At 37.0% G+C, this 20,365-nt stretch overlaps 2 protein-coding genes across 3 annotated transcripts; one reads left to right on the plus strand and one right to left on the minus strand.

Moving 5' to 3' along the window:
• Positions 1-4,477: 4,477 nt before the first annotated feature.
• Positions 4,478-7,055, plus strand: LOC115982956 (LEAF RUST 10 DISEASE-RESISTANCE LOCUS RECEPTOR-LIKE PROTEIN KINASE-like 1.5). Its single transcript, XM_031105723.1, has one exon. The coding sequence runs from the start codon at positions 4,796-4,798 to the stop codon at positions 6,722-6,724; it is 1,929 nt and encodes a 642-aa protein (XP_030961583.1). The 5' UTR covers positions 4,478-4,795; the 3' UTR covers positions 6,725-7,055.
• Positions 7,056-8,003: 948 nt separating this feature from the next.
• Positions 8,004-15,115, minus strand: LOC115982958 (tetratricopeptide repeat protein 38). Of its 2 annotated transcripts, XR_004089794.1 has the most exons (15): positions 14,761-15,115; positions 14,515-14,667; positions 14,312-14,410; positions 13,319-13,420; positions 12,990-13,133; positions 12,460-12,554; positions 12,237-12,366; positions 12,027-12,131; positions 10,922-11,028; positions 10,791-10,842; positions 9,452-9,541; positions 9,263-9,347; positions 9,125-9,189; positions 8,757-9,006; positions 8,004-8,608 (listed from the first exon to the last, which is right to left on the minus strand). XR_004089794.1 is itself a non-coding variant. In XM_031105724.1 (14 exons), the coding sequence occupies exons 1-14, from the start codon at positions 14,848-14,850 to the stop codon at positions 8,920-8,922; spliced, it is 1,404 nt and encodes a 467-aa protein (XP_030961584.1). In that variant the 5' UTR covers positions 14,851-15,115; the 3' UTR covers positions 8,622-8,919. The 2 variants fall into 2 exon arrangements, 1 of the variants encoding a protein (XP_030961584.1); XM_031105724.1 differs by lacking the exon at positions 8,004-8,608 and having other exon boundaries at positions 8,622-9,006.
• Positions 15,116-20,365: the final 5,250 nt, after the last annotated feature.

The raw sequence follows: 20,365 nt of genomic DNA on the forward strand, positions 1-20,365 counted from the left end.
GATGGAGAAATCACTGAGAGAGAGCAAAGGGAGAAGGAGAAATCTGAGAGAGAAAGAGAGAGAGAAGTGGGAGACAGAGTGGGAGAGTCAGGGAGACAGTTAAGAGAGAAAAAGAATAAAATAATATTTTTTTTTGTTTTACAATTGAGCACAGTGCGATTCTACCTTTAGAATCGCATGGTAGCACAATTGCAAATTTTTTTGCAATAGTCAGATTTTGCAAGACTAGTTGTTGGGGGGTTTTAAGGCTTAGATGCTAAATACTACCAACATATGACATATGCCATCTCTAAGAGCATTAGCATTGGAGAATGCTAATGCCAAATCTAAGGACAATTTGGCATTTTAAACCTCAAAATGCTTTGGATCAGAGAATGGTAAACCCAACTATTGCAAATTTTTTTGCAATACTACTACAATACAATTCTAAAGTTAGAATTGTACTGTAGCAGTATTCTGAAAAAAAAAAAAAAAATTTATTCACTTTTTCCCCCGAAATTTCTCTCTCTTTTATCTCATTATTTCAGTTCTCTTCTCTCTCTTTCTTCTCTGTTTCTCCATCTGCTCTCTCCTCTCTTCAGACCCAAATACCATTCTCCTCCCAACATCAACATCACACATCACAGTGGCTCATTTTTTCTGGTAGGTTATGATTCGACGGGTTCTGTGGTTGTTGTTGTTGTTGTTGTTGTTGTTTTTTTTTTTTTTTTTTTTTTACTGTGACCGGTGCTTAAAGGGGTTGTGGGTCGTGGTTGGGTCCGGTGTTTGGGTCGTGGTTAGGTCGTGGCTGAAGTGAGTTGTTGGTTGTGGATCGGCAAAACTTCACACAGCCTCTCTCTCATCTCTCATTGTGGATTGGCGAGCTGGGTTTGGATCGGTTGATGGTGGGTTTGAAACGGTGGATCTGTTGATCGGTGGGTGGATCGGTTGGGTTGATCATCAGTAGCTCCGATGGTGGCTCCGGTGATGATTTTTTTTGAATGGGTTTGCTCCATTGGGTTTCAAATCGACTGGGTTTCAAATCGGCGGCGTGGGTTTGCTGATCGGTGGCTTGGGTGGTGGGTGTGGTGGTCGTTGTTGGCTCCAACTGGTTTGATGGTTTGTGTGTGTATGTGGCTCTGTTGATGGTTTGATGGTTTGTGTTTGTGTGTATGGCTTTGTTGATGGTTTGATGGTTTGTGTTTGTGTGTGTGTGGTGATGGGTTTGGATAGGTTGATTGGTGTATCATGGGTCTGTGTGTTGAACCAATGCTAGAGGTTGAGGGAGAAAGAGAGGAAAAAAAATGACTGTTGGAAAGCCCAGGAAAACCAAGTCTGAAAAAAAGTGACGGTTGGAAAGAAATAATAAAAAAAGATTAAAAATAATATTTTAATAAAAATAAATTTTTAGGATGCTAAAGGTATTGTAAAATGGGATGGTATAATGATAAAGTGACTTTTTGGAATGGTAAAATAGAGAAGAATTGGAATTTCCCAATGCTAATGCCCGAGAGAGCTAAAAAATTTAGTTTTTAGCAACTCAAAAACTTACTTTATATATTTTAACAATACACTTTACAATACACTCAACATCAAAATTTCTATTTTAACATACACCACATTAAAATAATATAAACAAACTAATAAAATAAATATAATAAACCATAACTCACAACCACCATCAACCTTAACAACCTACGGCCACTATCACCCATTGCAAACCACTGCCTCCATCAACCACCACAACCCATAAACACCCACAGCAACCCACTACCACAATAAAAACCAACACAACAGCAACAACCACCTCCACCATCGCCCCACCAACCACTAGCCAGAACCACAAACCACAACAGCAAAAAAAAAAAAAAAAAAAATACACAAACAAACAAACCTCCGCTGTTGCCCCACCTTCCTCTTCCACTTCTCAACAGCCATTAACAACCTAACAATCCATAAACAACCACCGTGCCACCAGCCCCATCAAAAACACCACCAAGACCCATCATCACTGTCGTTGAGGCACCACCGATACAAACAACCAAGACCCACAAGCACTGACCTACTCACCCACCAAATCAAACCCACGAACCATCGGACCACAACCGCCACCGAGACCCACAAAACCCATCGAATCAAACCCACATCACCATCGTGCCTCTTAACCACAATCACCAAACCATAATTGCTAAACCACCAAGCACAAACAAAGGCACAGGAGTGAGTAAAGAGAGAAGAGATTGAGGGGAAAAAAAAAGTTGTTGGTGAAAAACAAATTGTTTTTGTGTTTACCTTCATGCTACAGTAAGCTGTTATTAATAACAGCTTATTGTAGCATGAAGGTAAAATATAGCAAAAATTTTTAGCTATAGCAACTTTATTGTAGGCCCCTTTTTAGTGTTTGGGCCTCACTATGAGTGCTCTTAAGCCCCATGTTAAGTTGGGCGGCCTCTATCTGAGAAACCAACGTGTTGATGGATAAAAGATTAAGCCAATACCAATCTTTTGAAGATTTCTTCTAAAGACTAGTCCTTTTACACGTGTGAAAGTATCCTTGCTTTGTTGTCTCGTAATGGCTGTAAGAGACTAAAGAGGAGTTGAAGCTTCGTGAGAGAGAGATGGGCTAAGAATAAATATTCACGGGTTTCTTCTTGGTTAATGGTTGTATGGGTTATCATGGGCCAGAATATTGGGCATCTAAGTAGGTACAATGATTTATGGTAAGCTTTCAAGTTGAGTTAGGCTCAAGAGTCAAGAGAGGTCCTTATTGTACAAGATCAAAGCAAGCAACTATCTAAGACAGGCTTTGGAAGATTATAAGCTACATGAAATATCTGACCCAGTAACAAAAAGAAACCTTAGGCAGGGTGTCAATTATGCATCTTTTTTTTATATGAAATAAAATAAAATAAAAATCAACAAATCTATGAGGATAACAAATTTTACAATTTGTTTCAAAATGCATTAAAGTGTTAGATTATAATTAGTATAACATCATTTTCATGAGATTATAATTAAACATTAATGATGAAAGATTTTGTGAAATTTATAGTGTGTTTAGACTTAAATGTTAATAACTACAATTGAATTGAACTATTACATTCAGGTCATATGTGACCACAAGGGCTAGTAAAATCTTTTGCCCCTCACCGCGGAACCATGACTAATCCATTGACAAAACTGTAACTTTGGTGGACGAGGTGCTCAAGAAAAAGTGAGAAACCTTTAAAATAATTTTTGGCAGAGAACTCTATGTCTATGGCCTATAGAATTATAGATCAGACCCCAACAAGGGTCACAACTTACACAGCACATAGGCCAACAGGATCAAAAACAGGATATTATATCAGTTTGTCAGGTATTATTGAGAAGCTGTTGAAATGTTTATGGATGGTTGGGGCTCTTTACCCTCAGCACTGTTGAGGGTTGACCTTATAGGAAAATTCTGTAATTTGATTCTATAAAATTCATTATTTGATTTTGATTAAGTGAGACCCATCTGAAACTTTAAACTTGTCGAAGAAAAACCTGTTTCACCCTCTTGCCATTATATAAAAAATCTTTTGAGCTGGGTTGGACTTGAGAATTGACTTTAACATAAATTAGGAGTGTCAAGTTCTTATTAATGGTGGTTACTTGTTAGGTACCCCAATCTTGCAGACAAGGACAGGACAACCCACCCACCCAAAAAAAAAAAAAACCCTCCAATCTTGTAAGAAAAATGATAATATATCATATTCTTAGGCTAATTTCAACTTGAAATGTGAAGAAGTTTGTAATTTATTGGTATTATTTGATTTTTCTTTATAAGAAAAATAACAGTTTGAATTTCCCTTTCCATTTCTTGTAAAAATGGGAAAAAAATAAATCAAAATGAAATTTATGGAATCCTATATATCTATTTTGGAAGTAGCATATTGAATTTTAACATAAATCTTCAATAATTTAAGTGAATAACAAAGTGCTAGTGTCTTTATAAAATTACCTTAAAAAGACACTGTATCTATTGAATTCCTAACTTTTCTCATTTAATTATGGTGAATCAAGAATACCAAATCCATAATTATCACCTTCTCAAAAAAAAAATTTCATAATTATCATTTTTAAATGCCATGGTCACATATCCATGAGCTTCATTATATTCCAAATCTTTAGTAGATAATTACTTAACTAAGCATATCGCCTATCAAATTAGGCATATACACCTTTCTAAAAAAAAAAAAAACTAAGCAAATCCTTTTTACTCTATCCCTTATGTAACTAATATAATTATACATTTAGCACTTTACTTTCCTCACTTTAATAATTACTTTATTTGTTTTTAACTTTTTTTACCAATAAATTGATTCTCAGTTAAGGGTATACCTCAAGCCTCAAGGTCAACATTCAGTCACCTACCATGTCCCAAAAGAATGAAAGAGAAAGACTGAAGGTGAGAGCAAATTGCCAAATTCTAAAAGCACAAAGACATTAATTATTATAAAAGGGAAAAGAATGGCCAAGATTTTCCAATTCGGCAATTTCCACACACCACACCTCCTCAGGACCCCAATTCCCACGTCTCCTAGGCAAACTGCCCAGCCTTTTCTACTGAGGTGTTTTTGTCTTCACTCAACCTCACTTCACGTGACTCTCTCAATTCTCTAGGCTCATTCCCCCCCCCCCCCCCTCTCTCTCTCTCTCTCTCTGCAACTCCAAGAACCTATGCAGCTCACAAATCTGCATTAATATTCTTTAGAGATCAGATTTCAGATCTCACATTTGATGACTGCAATACAACAAATCTAGCTCAACTTCTTTTTCTTCTTCCTCTTCCATGCCTCCACTACATTCCACCAAACTAGTTTTCCTCTTTCTGATATTGCATCTGTACCTTTACTTCACAACTTGTGTGTTAGCTCAAAGATGCAATTCAGAGCCAGAGATTTTCAGATCTCCATGCCCACCATTCACTTCCACCCTTTCTTTTCCTTTCTCAACTTTACAAGGCTGTGGCCACCCTTCATTTCAAATCAAATGCTCCACTCCACACTCTACCATCTCCATCAACAACCTCACCTTCTCTATTCTTCACTACGACCCCAACTCTCTCTCTCTCACAATCACCCCACATCTCTTAAACACTACCACAAAAGCCAATGATTTACAGGCTCACTCAAACTGTTCCTCCTCTCACTTCCCCTCCATTCCCAATCGCTCTATCAACCTCTCAGGCTCACCATTTCGAGCCTCAGACTCTTCTTGTTCTCGACTTGCTTTTCTTCAACCTTGTTCCCATCTAAAACCCGCATACTGTGAGCATTGCGCTTGGGAATGCGACCTCATCGAGAACCCACTTCAGCTACTCCACGGTTGCACTCATAGCTCCACACAAAGTCCCATCTCAGACCAACGCTGCCAAGACGACATCTTGGGTTACCTCGACAAATTCTTCAGCAGCATTGGGATCGAACTCGAGTGGGACGAAGCTCAAGACACTTACTTCTCGAGCTGCAAAGATTGTGAGTCCAAAAACGGTGTCTGTGGCTTCAACTCCACCGACCCAGAAAAGCAGTTCATTTGCTCTCACTATGATCATAACACTCACTCCTCCCCATGGCCTCGACAACACAGCCCAAAACGACTAGCTATTTTGTGCTCGATATTCTTGTTCGCAACCTTGCTCCTCGTTGCCACAGCTATTTTCAGGTCCAAGCGTTTGAAACTTTCATCCCCTTCAGATTTAGAAGACCCCAACACTCTCTTCCTTCATCGACACCGCTCAGCTAGTCTCCTCCCACCAGTTTTCACCTACGAAGACCTTGAGTCCTCGACCAACAAGTTCGACCCGAAACGCAAAATCGGCGACGGTGGGTTCGGGTCAGTCTACTTAGGCCAACTCCACGATAATCGAATCGTCGCTGTCAAATACCTTCACCACCACAAAGCCACTAGCAAAGCCTTCTCGACCAAGTCCTTTTGCAACGAAATCTTGATCTTGTCCTCAATCCAACACCCGAATCTCGTCAAACTCCACGGCTATTGCAGCGACCCAAGAGGCTTAATCTTAGTCTATGACTATGTCCCAAATGGCACTCTAGCTGATCACCTTCATAGCAGAAACAAAGCCTCTTTGTCATGGAATATACGTGTCGACATTGCTCTACAAACTGCTTTGGCTATTGAGTACTTGCACTTCTCAGTGAAACCAGCTATAGTTCACAGAGACATTACTTCCTCTAACATTTTTGTTGAAAGAGATATGAGAATCAAAGTTGGTGACTTTGGGTTGTCTAGGCTGCTAGTCTTTCCAGAAACGACATCGTCTTCTTCTTCATCTGGATATGTTTGGACAGGTCCACAAGGTACACCTGGGTATTTAGACCCGGATTATCACAGGTCGTTCAGGCTAACAGAGAAGAGCGACGTGTACAGTTTTGGCGTGGTGCTTTTGGAGCTCATATCTGGGTTGAGACCAGTGGATCAGAGCCGTGACAAGAGGGAGTTCGCTCTTGCTGATCTTGTTGTGTCGAAGATTCAAATGGGTCTGTTGCATCAAGTGGTGGACCCAGCTCTGAGGCTCGATCATCATCATCATCATGGGGGTGTAATGGACGGCGTTGATGCAGTGGCAGAGCTTGCATTCAGGTGTGTCGCGGCTGACAAAGATGATCGTCCTGATGCTAAGGAAGTTGTGGAAGAGCTTAAGAGGATTAGGAGTTGTACAACAAGGGACATTGGGTGTGATGACGTGGCAAAGAGTTGAGTTCGAAGGTTTTTGATTTGATTTGAGAAAAAAAGTGGGGTCAGTTTGCACATGTGGGAGAGTTTGACTGATGAACTAAAAAACACATTTTGTCAGAGGGTTTTTTTTTTTTTTTTAATAATTTTTGTTTGGAAGCATATATAGAAGTTTATTAATATGATATGTGTAATAGCATTAAGAAAGAAGAATGTGAATAGATCTGTCAGCTTTTTTCAGCATTCTCAACTGTGCTCTAGTCTCTGCTTTGTTTATTGTTCTGTGTCTGTCCATACCTTTTTCTTTTCAATCTTATCAGAATTCAGAACTGCATTGCTATTAGCTATGCTGTGTAGCTTTTTGTCCTTTGCTTATATCACATGAACAAGAATATCATGAGTGATAATTATTACATTATTCGATTATAACTTTGTGTTATGTTATGATAAAGCTTAAAAAAAATTCCATGGGGTGATTCATGAATTTGCAATGATTGAGATGCTAGTAAAAATGTATTGGAGGTTCATATTTGTAGGAAGCCACAGCCTATAGATTTAAGAAAATGAGCAATGTTAATGTCTTAAAGATTCTCATGATTTATAAGGTAAATGAATTTTGATTGTAATAATAGTATCATTTTTTCACTTTATTGCCGACAACTTTTGTTAGTATCAATTAAAGTTATTGTTAAAGTATTGTTAAACAACAATGTTTTACATACTTAACAAATTTTATGACTTTTTAAGATGATAGATCTTGATTGTGCAACAACAATTGCATTGGGATCATCACTTAACATCAATTTTAATGTTAGCTAAGAGCATGTGTTATTAAAAAATTATTTTAACGCTTCCTTTCATTTCATAATGCATCCAATATTAAAAGTTCTATTTTTTTTAATTATTTTATTAATTATTTTTATCACCTTTATGTTACAGTAACGAGGGAAAATTCACATAAATAAAAAATAAAAAAAACAAGGGAAAATCTCATGAGACCTATGTCTCATGTAATGAGAAGATGTGACCCCATTGGAATAAACTAATATTTTTAATCACTTTATACTACAGTAAACTGCCGGTAGCTAGTTTGTATAAATTTTTAACTTTACCACTGCACATGTAGTGTTAGTTTGAATTGCGCTGAAAAACGTTTTTCAGCGCGTTTGTGTCTTTTATCAGTGGGTCTCGTGTACTGTTCATGAGACTTATAAATATTCTTTTTAGTAAAATTTTGATTAAAACTGAGTCCCACGATACTATTTAAATATTTAAAAGTTATTTTGCTACAATATTTTCTATTTCTAGTTTTCAACAATAAACGATATCTAAACTGACCCGTAGTGTGCTTTTTAGTGTTTTTTTGGGTGCTAAAATAGCGACCAATGTGAATGTGAATGTGAATGTGAGTGTGAGTGCTCTAATGGTAACTTATCATCTGTGAAATTTGTTGTCATTATACTTGTTTATGAATTTTTGTGTGACTAGACTTGTTTGAAAGAAAATTCTAACAAAAAGACTGATTCGTATGTGCACAACCCAAGTCACCCCATATGCTGCTAGCCTGCTAGTGAGATGACTTTTAATAAGACTTAGTCCCTCGAAACAAAAGGCTATTGCGCCTGAGATCGAACGTGCAATAATTTTTGTCTTCTTTTTCCAAAGCTGCCTTTGACTACATGCTATCATCACTTGATCACATCCATCCAAACACTCCACTAGTGCTTTATTCAATTGTGGCCTTTATCTTGATTTCAACAAGCCAATATTTTCTACACCTTCCCCTTTAACTTGAATGGCTTAAGGTCAAAAGCAGATTAAAATGCAATGTCACTTAGTAGGGTTCTTGACTTCCCCTTCTTCTCTTTCCTCTCATTTTTCCTTAATGCCAATCCACGTGCACCCAAAGCTACAAAAAGGTATGGAGGAAAATGAACTAAAGTTTAGAATGCTTTACAAGGTCACTCTACACCAAATGAGTCATTATTCACTTCAGGATTACATTATTTTTACATAAAGTATGGTATGGAGCAAGTGTACACTTGATAGATTAGTACCTTTTTATTAGCACACGTTTGAAGAAGCACAATTAAGTGCAACTTACATAGTTTGCGAAATATACTGCAGGGTATTTGTGTGATTAGCTACTCAAATATCTTGAACTGCTGAGACCAAAGATGAGAAAATAACATATCTGGCTGTAACTTGTGGTCATACTGGCTATTTGAAATATGCAGTCTCCAAAGCCCTGGCCTTCTCCCCTATGATTGCAGCTTCCTTTTTTCCTGCGAGGTTATAAGCTCTTTCCTGAAGCACAGATTCAAGAACTTATATTACTTCATGTGACTATGCCAGGTGCAAAACTTCTTAAAGCTCTTATACAGAACTACTAAGCATGAAATTCATAGATAAGGCAGAGTTATACCAAAAGTCGCCACAAGAAAGGGACTCCTTCTCGCTTCTTGATCTGCTTCTCAATTACTTCAATTGCTAGAATTAAAAATTTACAGTTAAAACAAAACTGTGTTGAAGTTTGATGGCAACAGAAAAATTTATGTCTTACCCTTCACAGCTTGTCCAGTATTAAGCAACGTACTGTACCAGATTTCATTGAATACATCAACTTGTTCATCAGATGCACCGATCACCTAGCATAAAGGAATAAAATTCATATTATAAACTCCAATATGTGAAAATACTGGCCAGATTTTGGAGCACCCAGATCAAGTTGTTCAGTAATAGATGACCATACCTTGCAGTTATTGGCATCAAAATCTGGACCAAGCAATTGCAATGCTTCTTTGTCATTTCCCCTCCCATACTCATATAAGGCTTCTGCAAGCTGAGAACAACAAATTTGAAAATGGAAAAAAAATTTTAAAAAAAAAATTAAAAATTAAAAATAGAGAGCTTTAATTTGTTCTTAGTTTTTTTTTTGGGGGGGGGTGGGGGGAAGGGGGGAGGAATGAAACCAAGTCCTAAGTTTGAAAATATTATCAGGTCTAAACTATAAACAATAACAATGAATAAACACACACACACACACACACACAACAATCATGATTTCCTGATCTCTCTCATTGATGAATGATAATAGCAATAGAGCTGAAGTTTCCAGAATTTTCTTTATCTTTTTTGGGCAAGTTTGTTCATAGTACATGTTATAAGGCCAGTTCTAATTTCTCCTAAAAGAGTGAAAAGGCTCTATCCCCATGTGGTTAGAATTTAGTAGAGCCTATTAATGTGAATAATAGACCACTAATGCTCCGTTTGTTTTAGTGAAACCTGTTTTCCGCATTTCCCAATGTTTGGTATGGTATAAAACTCTGGTCCACGAAAAACTTGTTGCATGGTCAATAAAAAATAAAGAGTTTTGAGAGGAAAATGTTTTCTGCCTTTAAACCAAAGCTGCCAGAGTTAAAATATTTTCCGTTTTTGCACGTTTAACTATTTTTTATGGTTATGTACATGTTGGGAATACATGTGCGAGTAAAATCCCACATTGAATAAGAATAACAAGAGGGAGCGGTTAACATAACATAGTTGGGCCCAAAATCATAGGCTGAAGTCTTCTTTCTTCTTTTTTTTCTCTTTTTCTTTTTTCAAGCTTAAGTCTTTTGGGTCAAGTGATGTCCTTATATGTTATATTAAGTTCATAAGTGGTATGATATGTTTAACAATTTTGGACATTTCATTTATACATATATTTATACTTTCATGTTTTGTGAACTAGTTAAAGTGTATTTGAGAAAAAATTAATTAATTTTAGATCAATTCTCTAGTTGCTTTACATAATATTCATGCTATAAACGAAAGTTTTGGTTCATATAATTATTTGGAATTACAAGAAAAATTAATATTATGGAACCATGAAAATGAGCTGAAAAAGTCAGGGTTGGAACTAAACACAAGAAAATGATCTAGTTCTCTAAAAAATATTTCCCAAAAAAAGAGTCGTTTTCCAGAAAGGTTTTACTGCTGAAACAAAAGGAGAATAAAGGTAGCTTATGAACAGACAATAGAGAAGTGTACAAATAATAGAACATAGATAATGTCATTATATGGCAAAGGAAGCAACAATCAGTACAAACCAGCATTCCTCTGTGCATTTTCTGTTGCTTCTTCTTGCTCATCCTAGAAAATCTACAGGATAACAAAATTTCATTAATTGCTGGACTACATTTTAATAGGTGTGGATGAAAGAGGACAAGATCCATCTAACCTGGATTTCAATCCCTTTAGTAAATCCTCTGCTTTGGACAGCTCTCCAGTACTAGCCAAGGCCCATAATATCAAGCAATCAAAGTGCCACTCTATGTACCAATTCACCTGAACATTTTGGGGCACACATCCAAATATTGCATTATAATTAAATTATGCTCACATGATATCTACCATGGTATATACGGATACTGTATTGAGGATGACTACCAATACAACACGAAACACGCCAACTGAGAAAATTTACATTTGATATGTGTGTTTCATATCAAGTTCATATAGACCTAGCACACATTACAGTGGCAATCTTTTAAGTGATTTATTAGTCCTTTCACAAACCTTTTTGTTACCTTGTCAACAGATGGTACTTTAAATTTCATTGTCTTTGGTCCATATAACAAGGGTAGCTTCATAACAAGATGAACTGCAATGCACTTATGGGGGCTTGAACAACATGAAAGAAACATTGTAGTTGTTGAGTGTGATAAAGAAAAAGAATTTTCTGTCGCACATTGCCAACAATACTTAGAATGAAGAAAGTAAGCACTACAATCAACAAAATCTGTGTAGAAGTTGAGAAACTATTTACACTTTCAACATCTACCAGCTTTCATGGTTTAGAGTTTCATTGCAATTTGATGTAGTGGCATGATATTGCATGTTACTGTTGTTCCACAAATGCCCAAATACACGAGAATATTATGATATACTCTTAAAATACAACACACGACACAAATGCATGCTTGATTTTTCAGTTTCTGCTAAGGGACTGTTTAGTAAGCCAATAATTAAGCCAGCATGTAACATTTGAGAATGATTATTTATTGTTTTAGATTCTGTTGAGGGCCTATCTGGAAGCCTTTTACAATCCATATAGGTGACACCATGCTCCATAGACAGAGAAACATGTGATGCCTTGATAAATATCATAGCATTTTTTCTGAGAGAGGAAAAAAAAAAAAAAATATATATATATATATATATACACACACACACATATTAAAGAATCAATTGCCTGACAGTATATAACTCCAATGAAGTCATTTTCAAGAAATTAAGCAATCAAATATACAATTATTTTGCAAGGATGATATATTGTAGCTCACTTCATCTGTTAGGCAACCTGCTAAGATCTTGAGTCGGTCATCAGCAGCATCAATTTCGCCCCGTACATACAACCGCAATAATAAACCAACGGCATTTAAGTACACCTAGAAGTAGAAGAAGTAGGACTTAGGACTCATAGTATCTATATATAAATATAATAAATAATAAATAAAAAGGGGGCTATGTTGAATTTGCACAAAACAATATACCTCTGGACATGCAGCATCACTTCTTTCCAACTCCTTCAAAATACAATGATCATATATTTCTAAGACTCTCTGAATTGGAGAACTACCTTCCAAATAACAAAGAGCTACATGCCACCAATTATGTGTCAGCCTGGAGATAACAAGGTTTTTAGGACATCCAAAAAAGCCAGAAAAGAGACTAAAATTCATGACCAAGATTATTTAGAAAACTAACTATACATACATAAATGATCCACAAGAACTCCAAGAAGATGAGCATCCTTCCATGAACTCCACCGCTTCCTTAAAGTGGCACTCATACTGTAGAACATGGCACAACTGGATGGAAAATCAATATTATGGTAATCGATCAGGGGCTGGTACTTAATTAAATCCTTCTTACTGCGACAATTTATTTACAGTAATATGAACTGACAATGTATTGATTCTTAATTTTAACTAGGTTGGCCGCATAATGAAAATTTGAAACCACACTTGTATAAATGATCAATCTTTTCTCAATTCATCGAAACTTTTTCCATGATCAGGAATTGCAAAGTATAATTATCAACTCTACAGAGCTGTGTTAAGAGTATTGAACCACTATCCTTGTATATAAAAAATCCAAGAAGCTCAATATTCCATTTTATATTGAATGATGGGAAACCAAAATTTTGACTCATGTAAAAATCTTGAGCAGGCAATCTGGTTTAATTATAAACAGGAGATAAAATTATATATCTTTTTAATTAAACTAAAATAGAGATAGCTTACAGCATGTTGTGCCCAATAGTCTTGCTTGTTGATCTCGAATCCCTTTTTTGCAGCTTTCTCAGCATCTGCCATTTTGCCAAGCTCCAGCAAAGGAAAAGCAAGCATGCCATATATGTAATTCTCTTCTTGATTTATGGGTAGAACCTGTTGAATTTACAAATCATGAATCAAATTGAGATGAGGTGACTGATTTCAGAACCTTAAGTTAAAATGTCATATATCAAGTCATATAACATTATGCTTTGTCAACATTGCTCTGCATACATCCCCAAGGAACCTGATAGAAAATACTCTTCCAACAATTTCAGGAAATAATGATAAAATTGAACCTGTTGAACAAGATCCAAGGACAGATCAGCTCGAGCCATGTAAAAGCATAGCACTTGGGCCCTCTTCAGGGATACTAGATCTCTTGGGAAATCTTTTAAGAGCTGCCAAAAATAGAGATATCACATTAAACAAGAAAAATTTGAACACACTAAAGAGTAAACCTAGACCAAATGACCATGGAGACTGGAGCTTATATCAATTACATAATACAGAGTATAAATTCAATCATTTATCACTAGTGCCAAATGCTTAAATATAACAAATTTGTGCATAAACCATGAAATTTTTATAATTTAATCATAAACAAAGATCAAACCTTAAACCATTAAAAGCAACTCTCAGCAAGATCAATTTTTTGAAAGCCACCATTGATAAGTTTTATCTATAACCTCTTTAAATATAAAAATTGTAAGAGGGAGGAGGGAAATATTAAAAAGCCAAGGGGGCATGCACCCCCCCCCCCCCTCCCGCCACTTATTTTTATTCACCTAGAATTAGTATCATAATTTTGTAGGAAAATGGTTGAAAATAATTTTTTAGGTGAATAAAAAGATCACTCGCTTATATCATAACTAGAGGACCAGAGAGGTTCATCATGAAAAATTACATTTTGTTAAATTACCGATTGCTTCAAAAGCTTAAGATGTTGGGAAATGGTGAATTTATTAATTAACCACAATTCTAACACATTTTAACAGATCATTAGAGCAAAATCAGTGACTTTACTGGTTACATTTTTTAGGTGATAAATGGAATTATTTATTTTGTTCCAAACAATATGATGCTAAAACCATCAAATATTTGTTTTAATCCACTATTCACTAATAGCTATCACATGATTCAATTCAAGTAAGTTTTCAATCTAAAAGCTGGTATTGAATTATGAATAAAGATACGTTGGACATAAGATACAAAGTAACATGTGAACTAAACAAACATATTAGCATAAAAGGAAAACTATGTCTCAATAATGAGTTGAGATCCTCACAAACCTTAAAATATAATTCGACAGCGACATCATCATCTCTGTCTTGAGATATCAAATAAATAACAGCATCAAAAACAGCTTTCTCGTACTTGGTCGCTTGCTCCTTGTGCAGAATAACGAAATTTCAGATAGAACCCCCAAAAAAAAAAAACTAGTAAAAACAAAGAAGGGCCATGTGCCCATGTCTAACCAAAACAAAAGACTCACAAGGAGGGACTTAGCGGCTTGGATATGAGAAGGAGCTCGTGAAGGATCAGAGGAGCATAGGAAACTAGCAGCCAAAATGTTGGCCAACACACAGTCCTTGTCATGGACCAGCGCTTCTAGAATCACTGATCGCTCTCTCCCATAACTAAGCACCTTCATATCATCCATAAACCATAACCCATTTCAGAAAAGAAACCAAGTCAGACACCAAAAGAGAAAGAGAGAGAGACAGACAGACAGACAGACCTGGTGATAGTAGGAGTTGATGGCAGAGATACAAGAATCCGAAGATGTCCTAACCTCGTACCCCCACATGTCCAGCTTCACTCCCTCCATCTCTATGTGTGTGTTTCTGAATTAGAAGTACAGGTGCAGAGATTGAAGAACTCTCAAAAAAAAGTCTTTCTCAGGAAATGGTATTTCTAGGACTCAAACGGGAACTGGGTTTTCATAGTTTCTACGAAATTTGGATTTTTGGTCGGCATAAAATGAGTAAATCCATCACAAGGTTTTTGTCACAGAGATTGGCGGTTCAGATGGAGATGTTTTAGTTGTCTCACAGTCGGTTGCCTAATTGGGTAACATCTTGTCTTGTTTTAACAAGATTCTATTGGCTGTGTGCCTTTAGGATAGTGGGCATCGATCCTTTTATCCTAAGTAGTGACTTTATTCTTTGGAATCAGCTTAATCGAATATTAAAAATTTAGACTATTTTTATTTTTTATTTTTTATTTTTGAACATAAATTGAGTTCAAGTTTATCTCGCAAACAAATTATAAGTTTAAATTTGGTTAATTTTCTTATCGAACAAATTCAAACTTATTTAAGAATTACTTTATTAACTTTTTTTTCTTATATATAGTAAAATCAAAATTAAAATGTTTTACCCCTACATAAATTTATAAACTTTTTCTATAAATAGACAATCTATATTATTAATAAATTACAAATAATAATATTAACCTATTTACAAACTTATAGTTTATATAAATATATTTTTAGATAAGTATACATATAAAAATATAATATTATAATAGTTAAATCAAGTTCTTGTATTCATGAGTTTGTTCACAAACACATTATTGTGTATGATCTTAACTTGTTTAACAATCAAGCCTAAACTTACGCTTGTGCTTGACTTGTTTACTAAACAAACGAATAAATCAAATTTTTCGCAAGTCAAAAACTATTTATAAATGTCTTGATTCATTTACTGTCTTATTCCTGAATTGCAATTAAATTTGGTATCTCCTACTTCTCATAGCTTATTTTGCATAGTACTTATCAAAAGATATAGTTTTTTTTTTTTAAAAAAAAAAACTTTTATCAAGTGTGACAAAAAGTTAAAAACTAACTTATTTTCAAAAAAAATTCTAAAAAAAAATATTTATTTTGGAAAAAATTTAGTTTTGCTAAATTTAAATTAAAAAAAGGAAGATAAAGCTAATTAGTTTTTGCCAAACAAACACTTGTAACCGGTACACAAGATTATTTATGGATTATAAACATGGTGTGTGTAAGGACTCGATTTGTAACGAACCATAACAGTGTTGGGTTCACACGTAAAAAGGCCCAAACAATATCATTTGTAGAGCGTGGGTTTGAAAGGCTAGGCCTTAGTCACCAGACGGCGGGTCTTTCGTGGTGTTCATACATGGTTTAAATCGTGTTCGTCCTGGGAGTCTTTCTCCTGGAGGCGGGCTGGGAGACTCTGGTTTTTGGCCATTTTTCCCAGCCCCCGCTATGAATTGCTTACTTTTCCTTTTATACTAGCCTGTGTTTTTTATCCTTCGTCCACGTGTAGGATCGACATTCCAAGATTGATACTTGTCCCATCAGCCCATACCCAGAGTGGTTGGGGGTGGTTGTAAAAGCTGGAGAGTATGGCTCTGTCAGGTGCAGAGTATTGAATGGCAATAAGAGCAACTTTCCCTGGTCGTTATACTTTCCAGCATACCCTTTTCTATTGGCACAGATATTTTAGATTTTTTCCCAAGTTGTTTCTATACCATTTTTGCCCTTTCTTCTTGTGAGATCTCGGACATGCCGAGGACTTAATCGTCCTCGGCTGTGTCCCAAGGCTATTTTGTACTTGTATTAACGATCCTGGACTATAACCCTTCTCGGCTCGGGCCTTTGTACCCCAATGAATAAATGGGCCAGGGCCACAAACTATTGGGCCCCACAATAACCCCTCAAAATCCTGTTGTCCGACCTCTTGGTTGGGATAGGAGGATTTTGGTAACGCCGAGGCTTTATTACGGCTCGTTTAACTCTGTCTTTCATTAATGCTGGTGTCTCTTCATCTACCCAGGAAACATATCGGACTACAAGACATTCCTATGAATTCATTCACAATGCATCCCCGCCGTTTGATTATCCGAAACGCGCCTTTAATGACTTACCTTTACGAGACCATTTAAATTTGACGGTTTGTTGACGATGTGGGGAAGTGGAACGGATACATTCTCGTTTACAGATTTTCTTGGAAATCTGGACGGATTAAATACCTTCCGCTCTACCCTTCATATATAAGAAAGAAGGCAAGAGGTTATTTCTCTTGTACAGAGACCCTTTTAATCCTTCTGAAATCTGAAACCTTTAGCTTCCTCCAGAGTTTACTTTATCCGCTAGTTGTATCTTAACTTGTGATACACTCGAGATAGGAGTAAGTAATGAAAGAACCATACCCCTCCTAGAAACACCACATTCTTACGAAACTCAAAATGGCTCGGTCAGGGCAAGGATGGCGGAGACTCAAGATCCTTCTTACCCTCCTTTCAGCCAAAATCCGAAGCAGGGGCTCGTCACGTCAAACTTTCGGCGCGACTGAGCTGGGGTCGCCCATTATCAGTACCAGCCGCTCTCTCATGAGCATAGCTAACATGGTATCAGCGTGTTAGGAGTCAAGACTGACGCAGGGACTAAGTGTCCCTGCTTCTTCCTCTCTTTGTTCACTGGCGCCTCCTTTTACCTCTCTTTCTTCTTCTTTCCACCACCAAATCCATCCTGGTGCTTTTCCTTCTTCCTCTTCTTCTCCTCCTTCTTTCTCTTCATCTCCTCCCTTTTCTTCTCCTCCTTCTTTCTCTTCATCTTCTCCCTCTTCTTCTAAAGAAGGTCCTCCTCTCAATATGGGCGCTACTAGGGCAGAGTTTGGAAGGACTTCGGAGACGAGTTTAAAAGGCATCTGACTGTTTATTTGTCTGTATTGTTGTGGTTTTTTTTTTTTTTTTTTTTTTTTTTTATTGTTTTTGTAATCCACCTTCTGTATAGGCTTGTTTAAGCCCTTCTTTGTACGTTGTAATACATCTTTATATTAATAAAAGTCGTTATTGTTTTACTTCACATGTTCTATCTCTTTATTTCTGAAATGGTTACGCCGTGAATAGACATATTATCTTGTGAATCCTTTTTATTTTTACACTTTGATCGACGTCTAGGACCGAAATCTCAGTTAATAGAAAGATCTTACTCTGTGTTTATTGAAACTATCCGGCTTAATTATACTGAATCGAATAAATGATACTTAGGGTTGGAACCCACATTAAGAAGAAAAAGACAGGATATTATGATGAGCTTATTGGGGCGGTCTGGCACAATACCGCCGACCTGAGAGCACAATACTTAGGACCGAAATCCCTTATCAAGGAAAAAGGTACTATTATGAACTTTTGAGAGCTGTTCGGCACAATAATACCGACTTGAACAAATGATACTTAGGGTCAAAACTCTTGCTAAGGAAAAGATATTATCATGAATTTAATGGAGTTGTCTGGCACAATAATGCCGACCTAAAAGAAAACAACACTTACCCCAAAATAGCCGAGATGACTACTGAATGCTCGGCGCGGTGTAGGAGGTAATCATCCGAAGACATATAACCCAAAAATGAACAGCCCCTCCAAGTTGCTGAGTAATAGGGCGTTTCACCATCTTCCTAACAACTTTCATAGCCTTAACCTTTTTCTGGTATTTGAGCCGAGGATTGAGCAACTCAAAAATTTTTATTAAGTAGCCGACCTTTCCATAGGTTTGAGTCTGAGGACCATGTGATACCTTGGTTCTGACCAAAACTCAGTTTTCTCATCTGAGTAGTTGGTTTCCCCATAGTTTTGAGTCCGAGGACCATACAATACCTTGGTTCTGTCCAAAACTCAGTTTTCTCATCTGAGTAGTTGGTTTCCCCATAGGTTTGAGTCCGAGGACCATACAATACCTTGGTTCTGTCCAAAACTCAGTTTTCTCATCTGAGTAGTTGGTTTCCCCATAGGTTTGAGTCCGAGGACCATACAATACCTTGGTTCTGTTCAAAACTCGATTTTCTCATCTGAGTAGTTGGTTTCCCCATAGGTTTGAGTCCGAGGACCATACAATACCTTGGTTCTGTCCAAGTCGGTTTCCCCATAGGTTTGAGTCCGAGGACCATACAATACCTTGGTTCTGTCCAAAACTCGATTCTCTCATCTAAGCAGTCGGTTTCCCCATAGGTTTGAGTCCGAGGACCATACAATACCTTGGTTCTGTCCAAAACTCAGTTTTCTCATCTAAGTAGTTGGTTTCCCCATATGTTTGAGTCCGAGAACCATACAATACCTTGGTTCTGTCCAAAACTCAGTTTTTGGCATGAGGCCTTGGCTTTAGGGGAATTAGCTCCTCGGCCAAGCCCCTAGAACCATCCATGCGATCGACGCTACAAAGCGTAGCCCCTAGTCAAGAATCATAGCCCCTAGTGGAACTTTACGTTAGAACTCTATAACCGACTGTTAGAAATGACAATGGAACTCTCTCGACCTACCGCCTATGCCAACACACAAGCCCTCCCCACAGACGGCGCCAATTGTAAGGACTCGATTTGTAACGAACCGTAACAGTGTTGGGTTCGCACGTAAAAAGGCCCAAACAATATCATTTGTAGAGCGTGGGTTTGAAAGGCTAGGCCTTAGTCACCAGACGGCGGGTCTTTCGTGGTATTCATACATGGTTTAAATCGTGTTCGCCCTGGGAGTCTTTCTCCTGGAGGCGGGCTGGGAGGCTCTGGTTTTTGGCCATTTTTTCCAGCCCCCGCTATGAATTGCTTACTTTTCCTTTTATACTAGCCTGTGTTTTTTATCCTTCGTCCACGTGTAGGATCGACATTCCAAGACTGATACTTGCCCCATCAGCTCATACCCAGAGTGGTTGGGGGTGGTTGTAAAAGCTGGAGAGTATGGCTCTGTCAGGTGCAGAGTATTGAATGGCAGTAAGGGCAACTTTCCCTGGTCGTTATACTTTCCAGCATACCCTTTTCTATTGGCACAGATATTTTAGATTTTTTCCCAAGTTGTTTCTATACCATTTTTGCCCTTTCTTCTTGTGAGATCTCGGACATGTCGAGGACTGAATCGTCCTCGGCTGTGTCCCAAGGCTATTTTGTACTTGTATTAACGATCCTGGGCTATAACCCTTCTCGGCTCGGGCCTTTGTACCCCAATGAATAAATGGGCCAGGGCCACAAACTATTGGGCCCCACAGTGTGCATAACAAATTTTTTTTTTTTTTGGAGAAAGTAAAATATGTTAATGCTTATTAAAAAGAAAAAGAAAAATAACTATCAAAAATAAAATGTGCTAATTATGGACCTATGTAAAAGTGATGGTTCATAATTAACATATTTTACTATGCACAAATAATATCGTGTTACAATTTTTTTCCGTGAAAATCATTTGTGCATAATACGAAATTGTGAAGCTTAAACCGATTTGAGGCAGTGTGATTATAATTAGATGAAAAGAGTTGGGAAGTAGTTAGTCAAAGTATGGAAATCCAAGGCACATGTAGACTCGACTACATTTCTAATAGTCTAGAAAAATAT

Source organism: Quercus lobata, chromosome 3, assembly GCF_001633185.2.
Source record: "Quercus lobata isolate SW786 chromosome 3, ValleyOak3.0 Primary Assembly, whole genome shotgun sequence".
Taxonomy (NCBI): Eukaryota; Viridiplantae; Streptophyta; class Magnoliopsida; order Fagales; family Fagaceae; genus Quercus; species Quercus lobata.

Bases quoted from the DNA above. Each gene is read 5' to 3' on its own strand.
- LOC115982956 (XM_031105723.1), top strand. From the start codon at position 4,796: ATGCCTCCACTACATTCCACCAAACTAGTTTTCCTCTTTCTGATATTG.
- LOC115982958 (XM_031105724.1), bottom strand. From the start codon at position 14,850: ATGGAGGGAGTGAAGCTGGACATGTGGGGGTACGAGGTTAGGACATCT. The intron at 10,843-10,921 runs GTTAGATGGATC...GTTATCCTGTAG, and splicing joins CTAAAGGGATTGAAATCCAG to ATTTTCTAGGATGAGCAAGA. The intron at 9,348-9,451 runs GTATGGTCATCT...CCTTTATGCTAG, and splicing joins TTGATGCCAATAACTGCAAG to GTGATCGGTGCATCTGATGA.